Raw genomic sequence first — 20,471 nt, forward strand, 5'->3', positions numbered from 1 at the left:
CTAGTTGGTATTTTGCTTGAGTCATCCTTGATATTTTTTATTTTATTCCCTTGTTCATCCATTCTTCTCTAGGCAAAATAACTACAAGGAAGAATTCACAACAAAAGAAAAAAACAGAAGTAATACTCTCTGCCACAGACCTAATCAATATGGATATAAGTAAAATGTCAGACCTAGAATTCAGGATAACAATTATAAAGTTACTAGCTGGGCTCGAGAAAAGCATAAAAGACACCAGAGAATCTCTTAAAGCAGAAATAAAATCTAATCAGGCTGAAATTTAAAAATGTTTCAACTAACATGCATTCTAAATTGGATGCTCCAACAGCTAGGGTAAATGAGGCAGAAGAGAGAGTCAGTGACAGAGAAAACAAGATGATGTAAAAGAAGGAAGCTGAGGAAAAGAGAGAAAAACAACGAATGGATCACGAAGGGAAGCTTCAAGAAATTAGCGATACCATCAACAATATTAGAATTATTGTGGTCCCAGAAAAAGAAGAGAGACAGGGACATAAGGCATATATGAGCAAGTCACAGCTGAGGACTTCCATAATTAAGGAAGGAAACAGACATTCAAGTCCAAGAGGTAGAGAGAACGCTCCTCAAAAATCATTAAAAATAGATCAAAACCCTGACATATAATAGTGAAGCATGCAAATCTCAGAGATAAAGAGAAAATCCCAAAAGAAGCTTGAGGCAAGAACTCCTTAATCTACAATGATAGAAATATTAGACTGGCATCAGACCTATCCACAGAGACCTGGCTGGCCATAAAAGGCCAGAATGACACATTCTTGGTGCTAAATGAAAAAAAACATGCAGCCAAAGATGCTTTTTCCATCTAAAGTATCATTTAAAATGTATGGAGAGATAAAGAGCTTCCAGGACAAACAGAAACTAAAAGAATCTGTGATCACCAAACTAGCCCTGTAAGAAATATTAAATAAATTTTAAATTTATTTTAAAATTTATATTTTAAAATATAAATTTTATTTTATATTATTAATATTAAATAAATTATCTCTCTCTCTCAAGAGAGAGCCCAAAAGTAACATAGATCAGAAATAAACAGAGACAATCAACAGGAACAGGGACTTTACAGGCAATACAATGGCACTACATTCATCCTTCAATAGTTACTCTGAATGTAAATGGACTAAATGCTCCAATCAAAAGACACAGGGTATAAGACTGGATAAAAGCAAGACCAATCCATATGCTGCCTATAAGAGATGGACTTTAGACCTAAAAATACCTTCAGATTCAAAGTAAGGGGGTAGAGAACCATTTATCATGGCAATGGATGTCAAAAGAAAGCTGGGATAGCAATCCACATATCAGACAAATTAGATTTTATTTATTTATTTTTTAAGATTTTATTTATTTGACAGAAAGAAAGAGAGACAGTGAGAGAGGGAACACAAGCAGAGGGAGTAGGAGAGGGAGAAGCAGGCTTTCCACTGAGCAGGGATCCCATGCAGGGCTTGATCCCTGGACCCTGGGATCATGACCTGAGCCAAAAGCAGATGCTTAATGACTGAGCCACCCTTGGCACCCCAGACAAATTAGACTTTAAAGCAAAGACTGTCCTAAGGGATGAAGAGGGACACTATATATACTTAAGGAGTTTATCCAACAAGAACATATAACAATTATAAGTATTAATTATATAATTATATATAATTATATGTATATAATTATAACAATTATAAGTATTAAATTAATAAAGAAAACACATTGATAGTAATACAATAATAGTAGGGGACTTTACCCCACTCACAGCAATGGGCAGCTCATCTAAGCATAAGATCAGCAAGGAAATAAGGGCTTTGAATGACACACTTGACCAAATGGACATCACAGATATATACAGAGCATTCATTCCTAATGCAACAAAATACACATTCTTTTCAAGTGCAATGGAACACTCTCCAGAATAGATCACATACTGGGTCACAAATCAGGCCCCAACTAGGACCAGAGGATTGGGAATATTTCTGCATATTTTTAAATCACAAGGCATTGAAACTTGAACTAAGTCACAATAGGAAATCTGGAAGGAATGCAAACACTTGGATTAAAGAGCATCCTACTAAAGAATGAATGGGTCAACCAGGAAATTAAAGAAGAATTTTTAAAATTCATGGAAATAAAGAAAATGAAAACACAACTGTTCAAAACCTTTGGGATATAGCAAGGCAGGCCCTAGGAGGGAAATACATAGCAGCACAAACCTTTCTCAAAAAAATTAGAGAAGTTTCAAATATACAAGCTAGTCTTACACCAAAAGGAACTGGAGAAAGAACAGCAAATAAAGCCTAAACCAAGCAGGAGAAAAGCAGTAAGAAAGAATAAAGCAGAAATCAATGAAATAGAGACCAAAAGAACAGTAGATCAATGAAACTAGAAGCTGGATCTCTGAAAGAATTAATAAGATCAATAAACCACTACCCAGACTTATCAAAAAGAAAAGAGAAAGGACCCAAATTAATAAAATCATGAATGAAAGAGGGGAGATCACAACCAACACTGAGGAAATACTAAGAATTATAAGAACCTATTATGAGTAGCTATATGCCAACAAATTAGGCACTCTGGAAGAAATAGATGCATTTCCTAGAGATATACAGACTACCAAAACTGAAACAGGAAAAAATAGAAAACCTGAACAGACCCATAATCATCAAGGAAATTGAAGCAGTAATTAAAAATCTCCTAACAAATCAGAGTCCAGGGCCAGATGGCTTCCCAGGGGGAAGAACGAATACCTATTCTTCTGAAGTTGTTTCAAAAAAAACAGAAAGGGAAGGAAAACTTCCAAACTCATTCAATGAGTTAACAAAAGAAAGGACAAGCACCATATAATCCTCTCAGTTGATGGGAAAAAGCATTTGACAAAATATAGTATCGTTTCTTAATTAACACTCTCCACAGTGTAGGGATAGAAGGAACATACCTCAGTATCATAAAATCCATCTACAAAAAGCCCACAGAGAATATTATTCTGAATGGGGTAAAGCTGAGAGCTTCTTCCCTAAAGTCAGGAACACAACAGCAATGCCTACTCTCACCACTGTTGTTCAACATAGTACTAGAAGTCCTAGCCTCAGCAATCTAATAACAAAAAGTTATAAAAGGCATTCAAAATGGCAATGAAGTCAAACTCACTCTTCACAGGAAACATGATACTTTATGTGGAAAACCTGAAAGACTCCACCTCGAAATTTTAAGAACTCAACAGGAATTCAGCAACATGACCGATATAAAATCAATGTGCAGAAATCAGTTGCATTATGTGCATTATGCACTAACAATGAGACAGAAGAAAGAGAAATTAAGGAGTTGATCCCATTTACAACTGCACCAAAAAAATGTTAGATATCTAGGAATAAACCTAACCCAACAGGTAAAAGATGTGTATTCTAAAAACCATAGAATATTGCTGAAAGAAATTGAGGAAGACACAAAGAAATGGAAAAACATTTCATGCCCATGGACTGGAAGAACAAATATTGTTAAAATCTCTACACTACCTAGGGCAATCTATACATTCAATGCAATCCCTATCAAAATACCATCAATTTTTTTCACAGAGCTAACACAAATAATCCCAAAATTTGTATGGAACCAAACAAAAAAGACCCTGAATAGTCAGAGTAAAGTTGAAAAAGAAAATCAAAGCTGGTGGCATCACACCGCCAGACTTCAAGCTCTATTACAAAGCTGAATCAAAACAGTATGGTATTGGTACAAAACCAGACACATAGATCAATGGAACAGAAGAGAGAATCCAGAAACGGACTCTCAACTCTATGGTCAACTAACCATTGACAAGGCAGGAAAGAAGATCTAATGGAAAAAGGACAGTCTTTTCAATAAATGGTGCTGGGAAAATTGAAGAGCCACATGTAGAAGAAGAAACTGGACCACTTTCTTAAACTACACAAAGATAAACTCAAAAGGGTTAGAAGACCTAAATGTGAGATAGGAATCCATCAAAATTCTAGGAGAGAACACAAGCAGAAACTTCTGTGACCTTGGCCACAGCAACTACTTGCTAAACGAGTCTCCAAAGGAAAGGGAAACAAAAGCAAAAATGAACTATTGGAACTTCATCAAGATAAAAAGCTTCTGCACAGCAAAGAAAACATTCACCAAACTAAAAGGCAACCTATGCAATAGAAGATATTTGCAAGTGACATATCAAATAAAGAGCTAGTATCCATTATCTATAAAGAACTTATCAAACTCAACACCCAAGAAAACCACAAATAATCTAGTCAAGAAATGGCAGAAGACATGAAAAGACATTTCTCCAAAGAAATACAAATGGCCAACAGACACATGAAAAATCGTTCCACGTCCCTTGGCATCAGGGAAATGCAAATCAAAACCACAAGGAGATACTATCTCACACCAGCCAGAATGGCAAAAATTAATAACTCAGGAAACAATAAATGTTGGCGAGGATGAAGAGAAGGGGAATCATCTTACACTGTTGCTGGGAATGTAAGCTGGTGCAGCCACTCTGGAAAACAGTATGGAGGTTCCTCACAAAGTTAAACATAGAGCTACCCTACAACCCAGCAATTGCATTACTGGGTATTTATCCCAAAGATACAAATGTAATGATCTGAAGGGGCACCTGCACCCAAATGTTTATAGCAGCAATGTCCACAACAGCCAAATTGTGGAAAGTGCTATGTCCATCAACAGATAAATGAATAAAGAAGATATGGTGTGTGTGTGTGTGTGTGTGTGTGTGTGTGTGTGTATGTATGTGTGTGTGTGTGTGTGTGTGTGTGTGTGTGTGTGTGTATACCCAAATATATATATATATACCTAAAAATACCTTCAGATTCAAAGTAAGGGGGTAGAGAAACATTTATCGTGTCAATGGATGTCAAAAGAAAGCTGGGATAGCAATCCACATATCAGACAAATTAGATTTTATTTATTTTTTAAGATTTTATTTGACAGAAAGAAAGAGAGACAGTGAGAGAGGGAACACAAGCAGAGGGAGTAGGAGAGGGAGAAGCAGGCTTTCCACTGAGCAGGGATCCCATGCAGGGCTTGATCCCTGGACCCTGGGATCATGACCTGAGCCAAAAGCAGATGCTTAATGACTGAGTCACCCTGGCACCCTGTGTGTATATATATATATATACATGCACATGTATACACACACACACACACATATATAAAATTATTCAGCCATCAGAAATGATGACTACTTACCATTTACACTGATGTGGACAGAACTGGAGGGTATTATGCTGAGCAAAATAACTCAATCAGAGAAAGACAATTATCATATGGTTTTTACTTATAAGTGGAATATAAGAAACAGCATAGAGGATTAGAGGGGAAGAGAGGGTAAACTGAATGGGAAATCATCAGAGAGGGAGAAAAACCATGAGAGACTTAACTATGGGAAACAAACTGAGGGTTTCTGAAGAGGAGGTGGGTACACACAGAATGGGGTAACTGGGTGATGGACATTAAGGAGGGCTTGTGATGTGATTAGCAATGGGTATTATAAACATCTGATGAATTACTGAACACTACTTCTGAAACTAATGATATACTATAAGTTGGCTAATTGAATTTAAATTAAAAAAAAAGAATTAACTTATATGCCGAATTAATATAAAGGTACATGTATCTTCATCTCAAAGATTCTCCTTTATACAAAGGAAATTCACCAGCTAATTATGCCAAGTTAAAAAAAAAAAATAGCCAGAACATGAGAAAATGCTGAGATAAAACTATGTAATCTTTTTTCTTTTAAGTATTCTGGGCTGTGGGTAGCAGAATTACCAGGTAAGCCTGGTACCATAAAGAGGCAGGGTGTTCCACTGCTTTGTTCCCTGCTATCCACAAAATGGAGAATAATGTCTGATCGTTGGTAGACATTCAATAAAAATATGTTGAATGAATCAATGTGTTCCAGCAATAAATAATTTTTAAGAAGAATAAAGTTGAAACTGCCTTAGTTACTGTTTTATCATAAGACATCTCGTATTTTATAAATCATTTATCTATAGACAAAAGTATCAGAAATATTTTGTTTTGTTTAAGTGGATTAGATGAGTGCAGCAATTGTAACAATTATGGCTAATTACAGCCTTATGTCATTCAATTTACATCATAAGCTACATTTATAGACGAGAAATTTTGTTCTGTTTTAAATCAAAACTCTGAACATCTGGGTATTTAACAATATTTTTAAATTAAAAAATGTTTTATAATTATGCCACATGGGAGTTTTTTACTTATTTTTCTTTTTAAAGATTTTATTTATTTGTCAGAGAGAGAGCATAAGCAGGGGGAGCAGCAGGCAGAGGAAGAGGGAGAAGCAGGCTCCCCACTGAGCAAGAAGCCTAGTGTAGGATTCGATCACAGTACCCCAAGATCATGACCTCGACAGAAGGCAAATGCTTAACCAACTGAGCTACCCAAGGCGTCCCACATGGAATTTTTTAATAGCTCATATAAATCATTGTATGTTATAGAATTCTGATTATAAATAGATAAATCTAGAAACTGTAAGCGCAGCCCATATACAAGTTCTCATTCACAAAATATTTTTTTCAATAAAGAGCTTCCAATATATTTCCAAGGCACTGACAAATGATCAAGCTGGCAGAGTCTAATTTCTAAGTTTAATGTGACTCGTTGGAAGCAACCTTAGGAGCAATGACAAAGAACTCAGTCTTCTCTGCTGTCCTATCTTCCTATCTCTGCTTGACACCCTCCCCTCCTGATTTCCTCACATTCACCCAGCACGGGGTAGCCCAAGAGCACACATTCTTTCTTCTCTCATGTTTCAATAGCAACTTGATGAGAGCTGAAACCATCTTAATGAGCAATGTGTGCATTTGAAAAGAGGGAAATACTCTCTTACAACCAGTTCTAATGGTAGACATCCCAGCAATATCTCATATGCAATAGGGGGGTATGTTTGAAAGGCAGAGGGTGGGAAGGAGGTCCTTCCAAGTCAAACATTATAGATAAGTTCTACCAATGTGTAAAGCTGGATAATATAGAACCCTAAGCATTTCTCTTGATTTTCTAAAATTTCCCCTTCTTACATGGAGTATCTATAGAGCTGCTTTAATCTGTGATCACAAGGAAAACCCACGGAGGTGCATTTCCATCTGTTGATTTAACACAGCATAATAATTAATTAGTTCATGCTCTCTGTTAGACGCAGACTACAATTCATTTTACTTTCCTAAATAACCCTGTGCAAGAAAGGATTTAAAGCTTCAAACGATTCTTTTAAATGGCTAATAATCCCATCCAAATCAAAGTTACTAAGTCCTATTTCACCCGAACCTTACTTCCATACTGTTGTCCTTCAAATCAACCACAGTAAAAAAAAGTATCTTTGAAATTCATAGACTTCAACTTACTGTATTTGATAAATGTGCTGACATCATGAATACCTAACCAATATTAATCAGTATCAACAATGATTTATAAAACTCTTTTTCTGTTTGTAGTATATGTTGACAAAGAATCAAACCATTGTAACCAAATGGGATTTCTTTTTTTTAAAGATTTTATTTATTTGACAGACAGAGATCACAAGTAGGCAGAGAGGCAGGCAGAGAGAGAGGGGGAAGGCAGGCTCCCTGCCGAGCAGAGAGCCCGATGTGGGGCTCCATTCCAGGACCCTGGGACCATGACCTGAGCCGAAAACAGAAGCCTTAACCCACTGAGTCACCCAGGGGCCCCATAAAATGGGATTTTTTTAAAGAACATAAATAAACCTTGGCCAATAATGTTCACTTCACCTTAATAATATAATCTATTTAAGTACAAAAAGATGAACCAACCAACTGCTAGTAGGAAATATTATCTTCTTATGGTTGAAAAAGAACAAAAAGCCAAGCTTTTGGAGTAAATTGTGATTGACATAATCCTTGGAAGCTATGTGGTTTCAAGTAATGTTTCAGATTAATTCCCAGAAATGTAAAAGAAATGAAAGAAATACTGCTATACCAGTTTTTTGGGGGTAGAATTTCATAGTCCAAATAATAGGGACAAGTCCTATCAGTAGTAATTAAATTAATACAAAATACATAAAGTTCATGTTAAAGACATCCATGTGTTACATTCTACTTTCTTGAGCTTCCTGGGAAAATTCTACCAGAATCAGTCAACAGCTATCTTTCTCCTGCAATCTAGCTGTTTAGCAGGCATCATTTTAAACTTCTTTTACCTTAATATTCAAAGTCCCCATTCCATCAATCATTCTGAAATTTAGATTATGAGGAATATATAGGGGATGAAATAAATATATTCAAAATACTCCCTTTCCAAGGTATCCAAATTCTTTTGCAGTTATTAGCTCTGAATTTATTCTGATGTAGCATACAATTGAATAATTAAAATAAAACAGCAAGATTAATAAATTATATATACTGGGCTTCAGTTTCTTTTTTAAAGGACCTTTTTCCCCAGAAAAATAAAACAAAACACAACTGGTAAACTGCCCGTTTCATCTGCATCAAATTAACGAAGATGTGAACAAAAAATTGATGGCACTTGGCCCCCACTGATGAATTGTCACGTTAACTAGCAATTTAGTTTTGTACTTCATTGCCACCTGACCTACATTCTTCCTAAGCAGGTATTCTAAATGAGCCCTTGAAAAAAGTGTGCAGTATAATATCACTGAAGGGGCAATTAAAGTGGTGTACAAAAAACACAGCAGAATGAGAAACACTAAGCACTTTTCCTTTTTTTTTTCTAGCTTCTCGCACCTCTCAAGTTTACTTGTTTAGTAGGAATCAGGCTAAATGAAGCTTGGAAGTCATCCTGCTGTAAAAGATGTGCAATAAACATGGAAAGATTATGTCCAAGTTCAGTGGATGTTAGGTGTAAATTTCCAAACCAAATCAGCCCTTCAAGTACCTTGGAACCAACGGGAAAATCTCAGATGACTGCACACCAGAGATATTAAGGAAGTTTTGCTGGAAGCCCATCTACTAAAAATGCATACGGGGCTGACATTTGCTCAGAAAGAATAGAGAGATAATTCAAAAACCCTTCTCCGGAAACAAATATTGGAGAATTAATTTCAGTATAGAGATTAGAAAGGAAACAGACAAGGGATACATTTTTTCCACTAGTTCACTTCTTTGTTTTTAAGTAAATGTAATATGAGGATGTGCCTGGGAGGCTTCCCTACCCCAGCCCATCCAACTCCTCTTTTATCGATTTCTTTTTACTCCAAGGCCTTCTACTACCCCACAGGCCCTTTGAAACAAAACCACAAGGTATCCAATGCCCCAAGAACGGGTCAACTCAACAGAGAGACCAAAGAAAGCCAAACTTGGTTTTTGGATTTTTAACACGGGCTTTGAAAATTCACTGCAGAGACATTAGTCTTTCAGATAAAAGGCCTTCTGATATTAAAAGCTATGCTTTTGAATATCAAAAAAGCAAGCGCAGATGCCCTGAGACTTGAAGAAAACCAGATAAAGACTCCTTCTCCTACCCAGACAGGTTCCAGAGCCTAGAGGACAGGGGAGCTGGAGGGAAGCCAAAGCTCCCTGACACTTAACCAGGTAGAGACCAGGTAGATCCCAGCACCGAGGTGAACTTCTGTCTTGCTTCCCAGAGAACACTGAGCAAAATGGCCAGATCCTAAAATCTCCCACACCAAACCCTTTCCTTGCATGGCACAACTTCAGAGAAACAAGACATTGCAACCAACCCAATCTAGGCTGACAGGCGACGTTCCCTACCCCTTCCATCCACACGCTGCAATATCCAAATTGCCAGAAAGAGTATTCTTAGGTTTCTGGCACTCCCTAAAAGGCTTCCTTTAAGCCTATAAAGGAAGCTAAAAGAAGAGCAATGACCTAGAGTACTCACAGAAATGAGAGTAGACCCAAAGACCAGTGGGGAAAACAGGCATCCCATATGATGCCAGCAGCGATGAATGAAGGTAATTGACAAAGACACTCTCTCTGGTCAAACCTGAGTCAGGCTCCTCTGAGTCCTCTTTGAGACTGGGACTCTGTCCTTAGGCTCTGCCCTTGTTCTAATTAGTTCCATTTTAGCAAGAACACTACTGGATCAGTTTAACGAAAATCCACCCTTGATACTGGATCGCATTCTTTGCGCTTTCTTGATATCTTATCACCGAGTCTACCTTCAGCAAGAATCCTATCAAATTGGTTCTGCAGAATCTCCCTTCTCCTTGATGTTTCCTAGTAGTAATCTTCTATCCACTGCCCACCGGCACTCCCTGCCAATAAATCCCCACTCATCCTCGTTGGATTCCAAATGGGGTTCAGTTTGATACAGAGGTCTCTCTTCCCCAATTGCCATAGTTCCTGAATAAAATTTGCCTCTAAACTTTTAACTTCTGTCCAGCTCTGGTTTGCTTTGACATTAATTCAGTCATGAGAGCAAAATCAAAGGAGATGGACCATGAATCCAATGTCCAATGTCTCCTCCCCAACGTGTAAGTGTACCAAACACAGGTAGCCCCAGTGGTTAAGAGGGAGGTAGACACTGAATTCAAATTCAACAACAAATACTCATTCAATGCTAGAATGTTTTAGGCCCTATTCTATGAACTACTGATATTATCATTAAATAACATGAACAAAGAAATCTATGTTTACAGGAATTACGTTCTGATGCAGAATCAGGCAATAAACAAAGTAGTGTAGAACAACAGTATGTTAGAAGATATAAGTGCTGTGGGGAAAAATAAAGGAGAAAAGGGGGGCATGGGGAAATGTATAATTTTAAATAGGAACGAATTTTTTTTATTAAATAGGGAATAATCTTAAATGGAGGTGAAGAAAGAATGCTTTGAGAAGATGACATCTGAATCAAAACTGAGAAGTGAAAATAAACACAGAAAGCTTTGATTTTAATGGAGTTTGCACTCAACAAACTAGGACTAAGTTTCTAATCCTAAGCTTCATTGTGGTGCAAGTCCATGGGGCTTAAATACAAAATTAAACCTGATCAGAGAAAATAAAGAACATTACATATTAGCACATTTTTAAATTTGCGGTTTGTGAAATTTACTCATTACATATTAAAGGAGTGTATAAAGCTGTTTTTTTTTTTTCCTTCATGATCACAGTGCTTCATCATTAAAGAAAAAATTTAACTGTATTTGTACCACCATCTTTCACTTAGGTAAATATTTACGTTATCTGAATTTAGTACGTGTGCTATGTCTATATAAACAGTATATCTCTATCTCTATATCATGGGCTGACATATTCAGCATCCAAGCCTTTAACTTAAGAAAGTCATTTATATAGACCTATATGCATTGAGAATATCATTCTTGCCTTTTATGTGTCCCCATATGCCTGAGATACCACTCACACCTCCCCTTCCCCATCCTTAGCAGGGACTTCAAAGGATTAGTGGTAAGAAGGTGATGGTGGACAGAAGGAATTTACCACTAAATTTAAAGACCTCTCAGACAATTCTAAATACTACCAGTTCATAATTCAACACTATCTATTATTTCCCAGTGATAAACACAGGCAACCAGTTCCTGATCTACTATGCTCTGTGTTGTTTTAATAACACAGATATGTGCTAAAGAAAGGTTTTACTAAATGGCATTGGTATTCAGACAAGGATTTTTTTCATTTATTTTTTAAAAGATTTTATTTGTTTACTTGAGACAGAGAGAGTACAAGCCAGGAGGAGAGAGAGAGGGAGAAGCAGCCTTCCCACTGAGCTGGATCATGACCTGAGCCAAAGGCAGACGCTTAACCCACTGAGCCACCAAGGTGCCCCAGATTTTTTTTTTTTCATTATACCTATAATTCTGTTTTGTTCTTAAATCTCAATTACTCAGGCATATTAGAAATTGGCAATCACCAGCTCTCAGAAGTGGACTTTTTCTACTGCATTCTTCTTTGTCTGTACAAAACCTTAAGGTTTTGTAATGAAGTGTGTATTATACATAAAAAAAAAACCCTAATACACAAATAGTCTATTCTCAAATAGGAAATGCAGCATATAATTCAAATGACATTTTGAGTCCATGTTAAACCTTAAATCTGAAATGGGTCTCTTATAGGCAGCACGTAGTTGAACATTTTTTCCATCGAGCCACTCTGAGCCTTTTGATTTTGAATTTAAACCACGTACATTTAGAGTAATTGTTGATATGTAAGAACTTAGTAACTCTGCACTGAGCGGGGAGCCCAACCTGGAGCTCGATCTCACAACCCTGAGATCATAACCTGAGCTGAAATCAAGAGTTGGGCACTGAACTGAGCCACCCAGGCACCCAAGTGGCTTTAGTTCTCTTTACTCTTCTACTTTAAATTCCATACTATAGTTGCATGGTTAACACACCATCTGAGTGTAGTGTTAGAGATTTCTAAGTCTGACCGATTTCTCCCCATTACCAGTGCACCATTAGCTTTCACACGCTGCTATATTCCTGGGTTAGTGTCTTTGCATTTCAGCATGAAGAATTCCTTTTAGCATTTCTTGCATGGCAGGTCTGAAGGCATTGAACCCCCCTCAGCTTTTGCCTGGGGAAGCCTTTATTTCCCTTTCATATCTGAAGAATAAGTTTGCCAGATAGAATATTCTTGGCTGGCAATTTTTAATCTTTCAACACACTGAATACATCATTCCTCTCTCTCCTGGCCTGTCAGAGTTTCTGTTGAGAAATCTGCTCAAGCCTAATGGGGGTTTCTTTGTCAGGGACTTTCTTCTCTCCCTGGCTTTGAGATTCTTTATGGTTGATTTTTGACAGTTTCATTAAAATGTGTCTTGGAGAAGGTCTTTTTACACTGACATAACAGGCTATGCCATTAGCTTCATGGACTTGTACATCCAAGTCTTTCCCAGGGTTTGGGAGGTTCTTGGCTATTATTTCATAAAACAGACTCTGCCCCTTCTCCTTTTAGAGCCTGATCATCAGATATTTGCTTTTCTCACAGAATCTGAGGACTTTTTTAGGCTTTTTTCACTCTTTTTAAACTTAGCTCCTGCTCCTCTTCTAGCCGTATTAATTCTATATTCATTAACCTCCAAGCCATTTTTCTTCCTCCCCCTGATCTGTTGAGACGGATCTTCTTCTCTACATTCTTCACCTCACTCACTGAATTCTTCAGGTCCAGTATTTCCATTTGGTTCTTTTTTAGAATCTCAATTGCTTTGGTCAAGAGCTCCTTGTGTTCATTAACTTTACTCCTGATTTCACTGGATTGTCTTTCTGAGTTTTCTTGGAGCTTGTTGAATTTCTTCACAACAGCTATTTTGAATTCATCATATTGTAATATTCTATGCCTTTGAGCTTGGTTGCTGGAAAATTATTTTCTTTTAGTGATGCCCTATTTCCTTGATTTTTCATACTTCTTGTAGCTATGCATCTTTGCTTTTGCATTTGAAGTAGCCAAGACCCTTTTAATTAGCTCTGTGTCTTCTCAGGTTCTTACAGTTTGCTAGGCAGGTTATTAGAAACTTTTTCTTTTTCTTTTTTTTTTTAATTTCCAGAGGGGTGAGCTATATCTCAAGTTTGTAGATTCTCCCTGGCCCACCAAATGTGGCCTACGTTCTGAGCATGCTCCCCGTCTCCTGAAGCTTGCTTTTCTGGACATACCCTGGAGCACACACACAGCTGGCAGATTTGGGAAAAGTATGCATTTAACACTTGGTGAGTTGGGGGTGCCCATGGACCTGGTAGGGAGACGAGGTAGTTCATGTCACTCCCAAAGGCTTGTGGGTGGACTTTCTGCTAAGCAGATTCAAGACCGTTTGAAATTCTTATCTACCTCTTTCCCAAAATCCTCCCGAAGCTCTCATGATTAAGCTTCCACTGCAGTACTCTGGGGGCTGATGGACCAAAATGCATTTCTCTGGCTGCATCCTGCCAACTCACTTGTTTTTTTTTTTCTTAAATTCCACATGAGTGAAATCATATGGTATTTGTCTTCCTTTGGCTGACTTATTTCACTTAGGATAATACTCTCCAGTTCTATCTATGCTGTGGCAAATGGCAAGATTGCATTCTTTTTTTTTTTTTATTTTTTGGCTGAGTAATATTCCATTGCATATACACACTGCATTTTCTTTAGCCATTCATCATTTGATGGACACGTGGGTTGTTTCTATAATTTGACTATTGTAGATAATGCTACTATAAACATCAGGGTGCATGTATATTTTGAATTAGCACTTCTGTATTCTTTGGGTAAATACCTAGTAGTGCAATTGCTGGATCATAAAATAGTTCCATTTTTCTAAATTTACTGATTCTAAAATACCTATAGCTTTGTATTATTTTTGTGGGGTATGTAAAACATGAGTTATCTTTTTTAATCCAATCTGACAATCTCTGTATCTTATCTGGAAAAATGAATCCATTTGCATTTATTGTGATTACTGATGTACTTGGATTTGTCTGTCATATTTTTATTTTTAAAATAACTATTCTTTACAAAAACAAAAGAATATGCTTTCAAGCATTATAATAAAGTGAATTCCATTAATCCACCACCTTGTTAAGAATATTATTAAACCACTGTATCTATCTGTGTACTCCTCACATAGATACACACACACACACACACATTATATAAATATGTTTTGCTCGTTTTTTAGTCTTAAAGACAGTTATTATAGTTTATATAGGCATGTGGGGTATATTTTTATCCATCCACAACATTATTTTTTAAGGTTCATCTATGTTCTCATTTATGACTATAATTCATTAATTTTATTATGTGACTATATCCAACTTAAGCCATCTTCCTACTAAATAGTATTTCTCCTACTCTTCTCTCTTATTTTTATGCTATTACAGATAATATTTCTAAACAACAGTTTTCACGTTTGTTGGTGTGGACTTTCTCTACGGCATATCTCTAGGAGTGACTGCTGGGCACCAAGATGTGCAAATGTTTAACTTTATAAAATGTTTAACTTTATGCCAAACTGCTTTTAAAATGATTGTAAACACACTCCAACCTTTAAGACTTGTGTGGATCTACATCGACATCAATCTTTGCTATTACCAAATTTCTTAATTTTTGCCAAAAAATGAGATGGTATCTCATGAAAAATTGAGACGTAGGATAGATTTCCAGCAGGTGCGAATAGCTTTCATTTAGCAACACCATTGTGTCCATTTCCCCATCTATGTTCAAGTAATGCAGAACTACTAAAAGCAACACAAATAAAAGGCATCAGTAAAAAATTACAAAGGCAGAAGACTTTAACCCATCCCTCAATAAGACTAACTTATTGCAAACTCTATACTCTGTGTATCCATTGATCAATCCTTTGGTTTCTATTTATATCAGATTTAGATATCAGAATGGAGGTGGCTATCATAGGAATAAACATTAACACATTTACCTCAAAAGAATAAAGAAGACTGACATTTTCCAACCAATTTAAACTGATGGCTTTCACAGAGAAACCTGGTTTTAACAATTAGATTTTATGGCAAATGAATTCCATAAACTGAATAAGCTAAATTCTGACCTGGGAGGGGCTTGGTTATTTTTTGGACTATTTTTGGGAACAGTTTTATGTTCACAGCAGAATTGAGATGAAGATACAGTACTATTCTCTGCCTCCACACACACAGCTTTCCCCATTATCAACATTCTCCAAACAAAGTGGTACAATTGTTACAATTCATGAACCTACACTGTGACATCATTACCATCCAAAGACCCTGGCTTACATCAGGCGTTGTACATTTAATGGGTTTAGATAGATGTATAATGATACTATCTAGTCATTATAGTGTCATACACAATGTTTTCTTTGTCCTAAAAATCCTCTGTGCTCTGACCATCCGTCTCTTCCACCTTCTCAACCCCTGGCAACCACTGATACTTTCAACGACTCTATAGTGTTGCCTCTTTCAGAATGTCATATAGATGGAATCCTACAGTATGTTTTCATACATTTCAGACTGACTACTTTGCCCCCAAATTTTGACAAGATACACACATGCAGCACATGATATAATAGTTTCTTAAATATATCATGCTATCAAAGGTAATCTGAAATTAATAGTTCTATCTTCTTATCCTTACATACATCAGGTTAAGTAAGGTATCTTCTAAGGAAATGAGTAACAGATATAACTACCAGCTTTTGTTGTTATTTTTCATTTTATATTTTAATATATATTTTTAAGATTTTATTTATTTATTTGACAGAGAGAGATGACAAGTAGGCAGAAAGGCAGGCAGAGAGAGAGGAGGAAGCAGGCTCCCTACTGAGCAAAGAGCCTGATGCGGGGCTCGATCCCAGGACTCTGAGATCATGACCTGAGCCAAAGGCAGCGGCTTAACCCACTGAGCCACCCAGGTGCCCCAATTATTTTTTATTTTAATAATGCCTTTATGATATAATTACCAAAAAACTGAGATAATAAGTGATTTTATTTTTTTAAAGATTTATTTATTTGACAGAGACAGAGAGAGAGAGAAAGAGAGAGTGAGCACAAACAGGGAGAGCGGCAGGCAGAGGGAGAAGCAGTCTTCCCACTGAGCAGGGAGCCTGATGCGGGGCTCGATCCCAGGACCTCGGTATCGTGACCTGAGCGGAAGGCAGGAGCTTCACTGACTTGAGCCACCAGGCATCACAGTAAGTGACTTTAATAAAAAGCTAAAAAATTCTTTCCTAAGTAAGGAAGTTTCTAATTTTTTGCTTTAAAAAAACTGAACAAGGGGGCGCCTGGGTGGCTCAGTGGGTTAAAGCCTCTACATTTGGCTCGGGTCATGATCCCAGAGTCCTGGGATGGAGCCCCGCGTTGGGCTCTCTGCTCAGCGGGGAGTCTGCTTCCCCCTCCCCACGCCTGGCTCTCTGCCTGCTTGTGAGCTCTGTCTGTCAGGTAAATAAATAAAAAATCTTAAAAAAAAAAAAAACTGAACAAGGAAGGATATGACTGAGTCATCAAGTGATAGGTCATCAAACAGGATTTCTGAGGATGGGCCACTATGAAGTTTCAGTTCACTGAACTGAACAACTTTTTTTCTGTCTTTCATTCTTTCAACAGATTTTTTTTTTCCTTTAAACTGAATGATTTTTTAAGAAAAACTTATTTATTTATATAAACAAAAAATGCAAATGACCCAGAACTTGTCTCTTTTTATCACTAAATGTTTATACATGGGTATATGACATAAATGGAAAAAAGAATAGCTGAATACATTTCATTATGTGCTATTTTCCATAAAATCTTATTTTTACATTTTTTAATCAAAAAACCAAATTAAATGTAATACCTCAGAAGAAAAATGTCAATGTTTACTGACTCTGATCACAGAAAACAAAGCAAAACAAAAAACCAATTTAGATTTAGTTATAAAGAAGTATGACAGAGTAATCAATCAAAACATACTTTAATAGGGTAACATTGTGTGAAGGAAATGGATTGGAAATACAAATCAAAGAGAAAAACAAAATGATGGAGAAAATATATTATCAACGTTTATATGTAGTTTTAAATAGATGATAGTACATATCTCATCACTGTGGATCTGCTTTTATTTCTGACACTGGAGATTGACATTGAAGTGTCATTTCAAAATGTAAATATGTGAAAATGCCATAAAACAGCATCCAATGGATGTGCTTAAACTTCTGAGGAAAACTTTTAGAACCTAAAAATGTGTTAGGTAATAACATACATTTAATAACATAATAATAATAATAATAAATAAACATAATAATAATAATAATAACAGACTTTTTTTAATGGAATTCATGAGTAACAGTGTTTGCTGAACTAGAGAACTTGCCTGAATTAGCATCTGCAGGGCAAGCTCATGATTTCTATTTTGATTTTATGTTTACCAGGGGTAACTTGAGGCCAGGGTGACCAAGGGAGAGTATGGGGTGGCTCTTTTGCTTTATGCTGATGATACAACTTAACACATGGCCAGACCTGCTATCTATAAGTCATAGGCCTCGGAAATTAAAACAAAACAAAAATAATAACACGAAACAGCCATCATTCATTGAGCACTTACTCATTTAATACCCAAATGACGTATCACCTGTTAGCCGCTAAGAAACCTGAAGTTTTGAGAAGTTCAACAGGATCACAGACAGAGGCTATAGCCCAGCAGGCAAAATCACCCCTATAGCATTCATGACCTTAGTTTATGCAACTTAAAATGGGGATGATAATACCAACTTTATAACTCCTCCTAAAATTTGCTTTTTGGCAAAAAACAAATGAAATTAGGGGCGCCTGGGTGGTGCAGTGGGTTAAGTATCTGACTCAGTTTCAGCTCAGGTCGTGATCTCAGGGCTGTGAGATCAAGCTCCACGTCAGGCTCTGTGATGGGCATGGCGCCTACTTAAAGTTCTCTCTTTCCCTCTCCTTTGTCCCTCACCCCCAACTGCATTCTCTCTCTCTCTCTCTCAAATAAATAGATCTTTTTTTTTTTTTAAAGATTTTATTTATTTATTTTGACAGAGATCACAAGTAGGCATAGAGGCATAGAGGCAGGCAGAGAGAGAGAGGAGGAAGCAGGCTCCCCGCCAAGCAGAGAGCCCGATGTGGGACTCGATCCCAGGACCCTGAGATCATGACCTGAGCCGAAGGCAGTGGCTTAACCCACTGAGCCACCCAGGCGCCCCTCAAATAAGTAGATCTTTAAAAAATCAAATTAAATTATAAAAACATCTTTTGGTGTAAAGTGGAAAACCAGACATAAGCAGTTAGGGATATGGGCACCGAAGTGTTCATGCATACTTACATGCAAGGAAAGTAACAACTTTTTATAACATACTCCCAAGATTTTCTGAGTTTCGTTTCCTCTCTGGGCAAGTCATATACGTATCCATCAAGAGTTCTTTGGGTGCAAATAGACTGGAAAATCCATTTGTACCCAAGTAATTGAATATATGATTGAATCAATGCAGAGACTAGTTAATATTGCTTAGACATTCAACTTACTTCTTAGGCAGCTTCATTTTTTTCACCTTTTCTTCAGCATGTTCGTCTGATATACCCACATGACATCCTAACGCCAGCAAAGTCCTGGAAAACAAAACCAGAAATAAGCTGCAAGAACTCGTTCTCCATCTCCAGAATAACCCAACATAATGGCGGATGGGAATCAACGGCAACATTCCACCTTGGAAGGAGAGCAGAAAATGCCTTTAAAGCAAAGGAAAAACATTAATTTCTAAATCATTTACTTTTGAGTAATGTGTAAATCGTGTGATATTTCAATTACTACCAAAAGCAATATATTGAATAGTAAGTCTTTCTCCAATCCCCTCCATGCAGTCCCATTTCTTTTCCTAAAGACACTGACTGTTACTGATTCTTGAATGTCCTGCTACAGTCTGTGCAAATACTAACACAGACTGGTTTGTGTGTGTGTGTGCACACAGGAAAGCGTATTGTTTCTTTTCCCCCCTTTTACATGACAGGTACATACAAAAGACAGCTCTCTGCAATCTTCTATCTTGACCTTACACCATAACTCTGATATACTGTTCTTTCACATAAAGCCGGTTTATTTTTCAACAGCTCTGAAGTACTCCATTAGTTGGGTGTGTCATGTTTTCACCCAGCTATTTGTTCAGAGTCTTTTGTTATTACAAACAAGGCTACAATAAATAACTTCATACATTTAAGACATCTACTGTGCCCTTCATCTATAGGTTAAAAATTCCTAGACATGGAATTACTGGCTTACATTTTAAAGATTCCCAAGTATTCCCAAATGTCTATAGAGTTGGTAGTAATTTACATTCCTACCAGACGTGTATGACATTGCCTCCTTCCCAGACGTTCTCTGCTTAAACTTTGTCAACTGGTATGTTAAAAAGGTATCTCCTTAAGGGTTGCCTGAGTGGCTCAGTCAGTTAGGTGTCTGCCTTCAGGTCAGGTCCTGATCCCAGAGTTCTGGGATCCAGTCCTGCACCAGGCTCCTTGCTCACCTAGAAGCCTGCTTCTCCCTCTGCCTGCCACTCCCCCTGCTTGTGCTCGCTTTCACTCTCTCTTTCTCTAACAAATAAAACCTTAAAAAAAAAAAAAAGGGAGAAAAAGGTATCTCATTATCATTTTAATTTGTATTTTTTTAAGATTTTGTTTTTACATAATCTCTCTCTACATGCAACATGGAGCTTGAATTTATAATCCCAAGATTAAGAGTTGCACACTCCGCTGACTGAGCCAGCCAGGAGTCCCGATATTTTTCTTAAAATAAGAGTATTTGAGCACCTTTATCATATGCTTGATATCTGTACTTATTTTTTGTCTGTGAAAATATTCTTTGCTCAACTTCCCTTTAGTTATAGGGTTTTAATTGCATTTTAGAAGCTCTTCCTGTGTCTGGGATATGAGTTGCAAATGTTTTTCTCTAGTTTGTCTTTTTTTTTTTTTTAAGATTTTATTTATTTATTTGACAGACAGAGATCACAAGTAGGCAGAGAGGCAGGCAGAGAGAGAGGGGGAAGCAGGCTCC

The 20,471-nt window shown here is 37.0% G+C and overlaps 1 protein-coding gene across 7 annotated transcripts in view; it reads right to left on the reverse strand.

Moving 5' to 3' along the window:
• The window catches only part of RYR2 (ryanodine receptor 2), a 739,709-nt gene that overhangs the window by 279,548 nt on the left and 439,690 nt on the right, over nt 1-20,471 (reverse strand). For all 7 annotated transcript variants that reach the window (XM_059397367.1, XM_059397365.1, XM_059397366.1 and 4 more), the window contains one exon: nt 18,950-19,033. In XM_059397367.1, coding sequence (XP_059253350.1) covers nt 18,950-19,033 — 84 coding nt within the window. The remainder of the gene's footprint in view (nt 1-18,949; nt 19,034-20,471) is intronic.

The sequence above is a fragment of the Mustela nigripes genome, chromosome 4 (genome assembly GCF_022355385.1).
Source record: "Mustela nigripes isolate SB6536 chromosome 4, MUSNIG.SB6536, whole genome shotgun sequence".
Taxonomy (NCBI): domain Eukaryota; kingdom Metazoa; phylum Chordata; class Mammalia; order Carnivora; family Mustelidae; genus Mustela; species Mustela nigripes.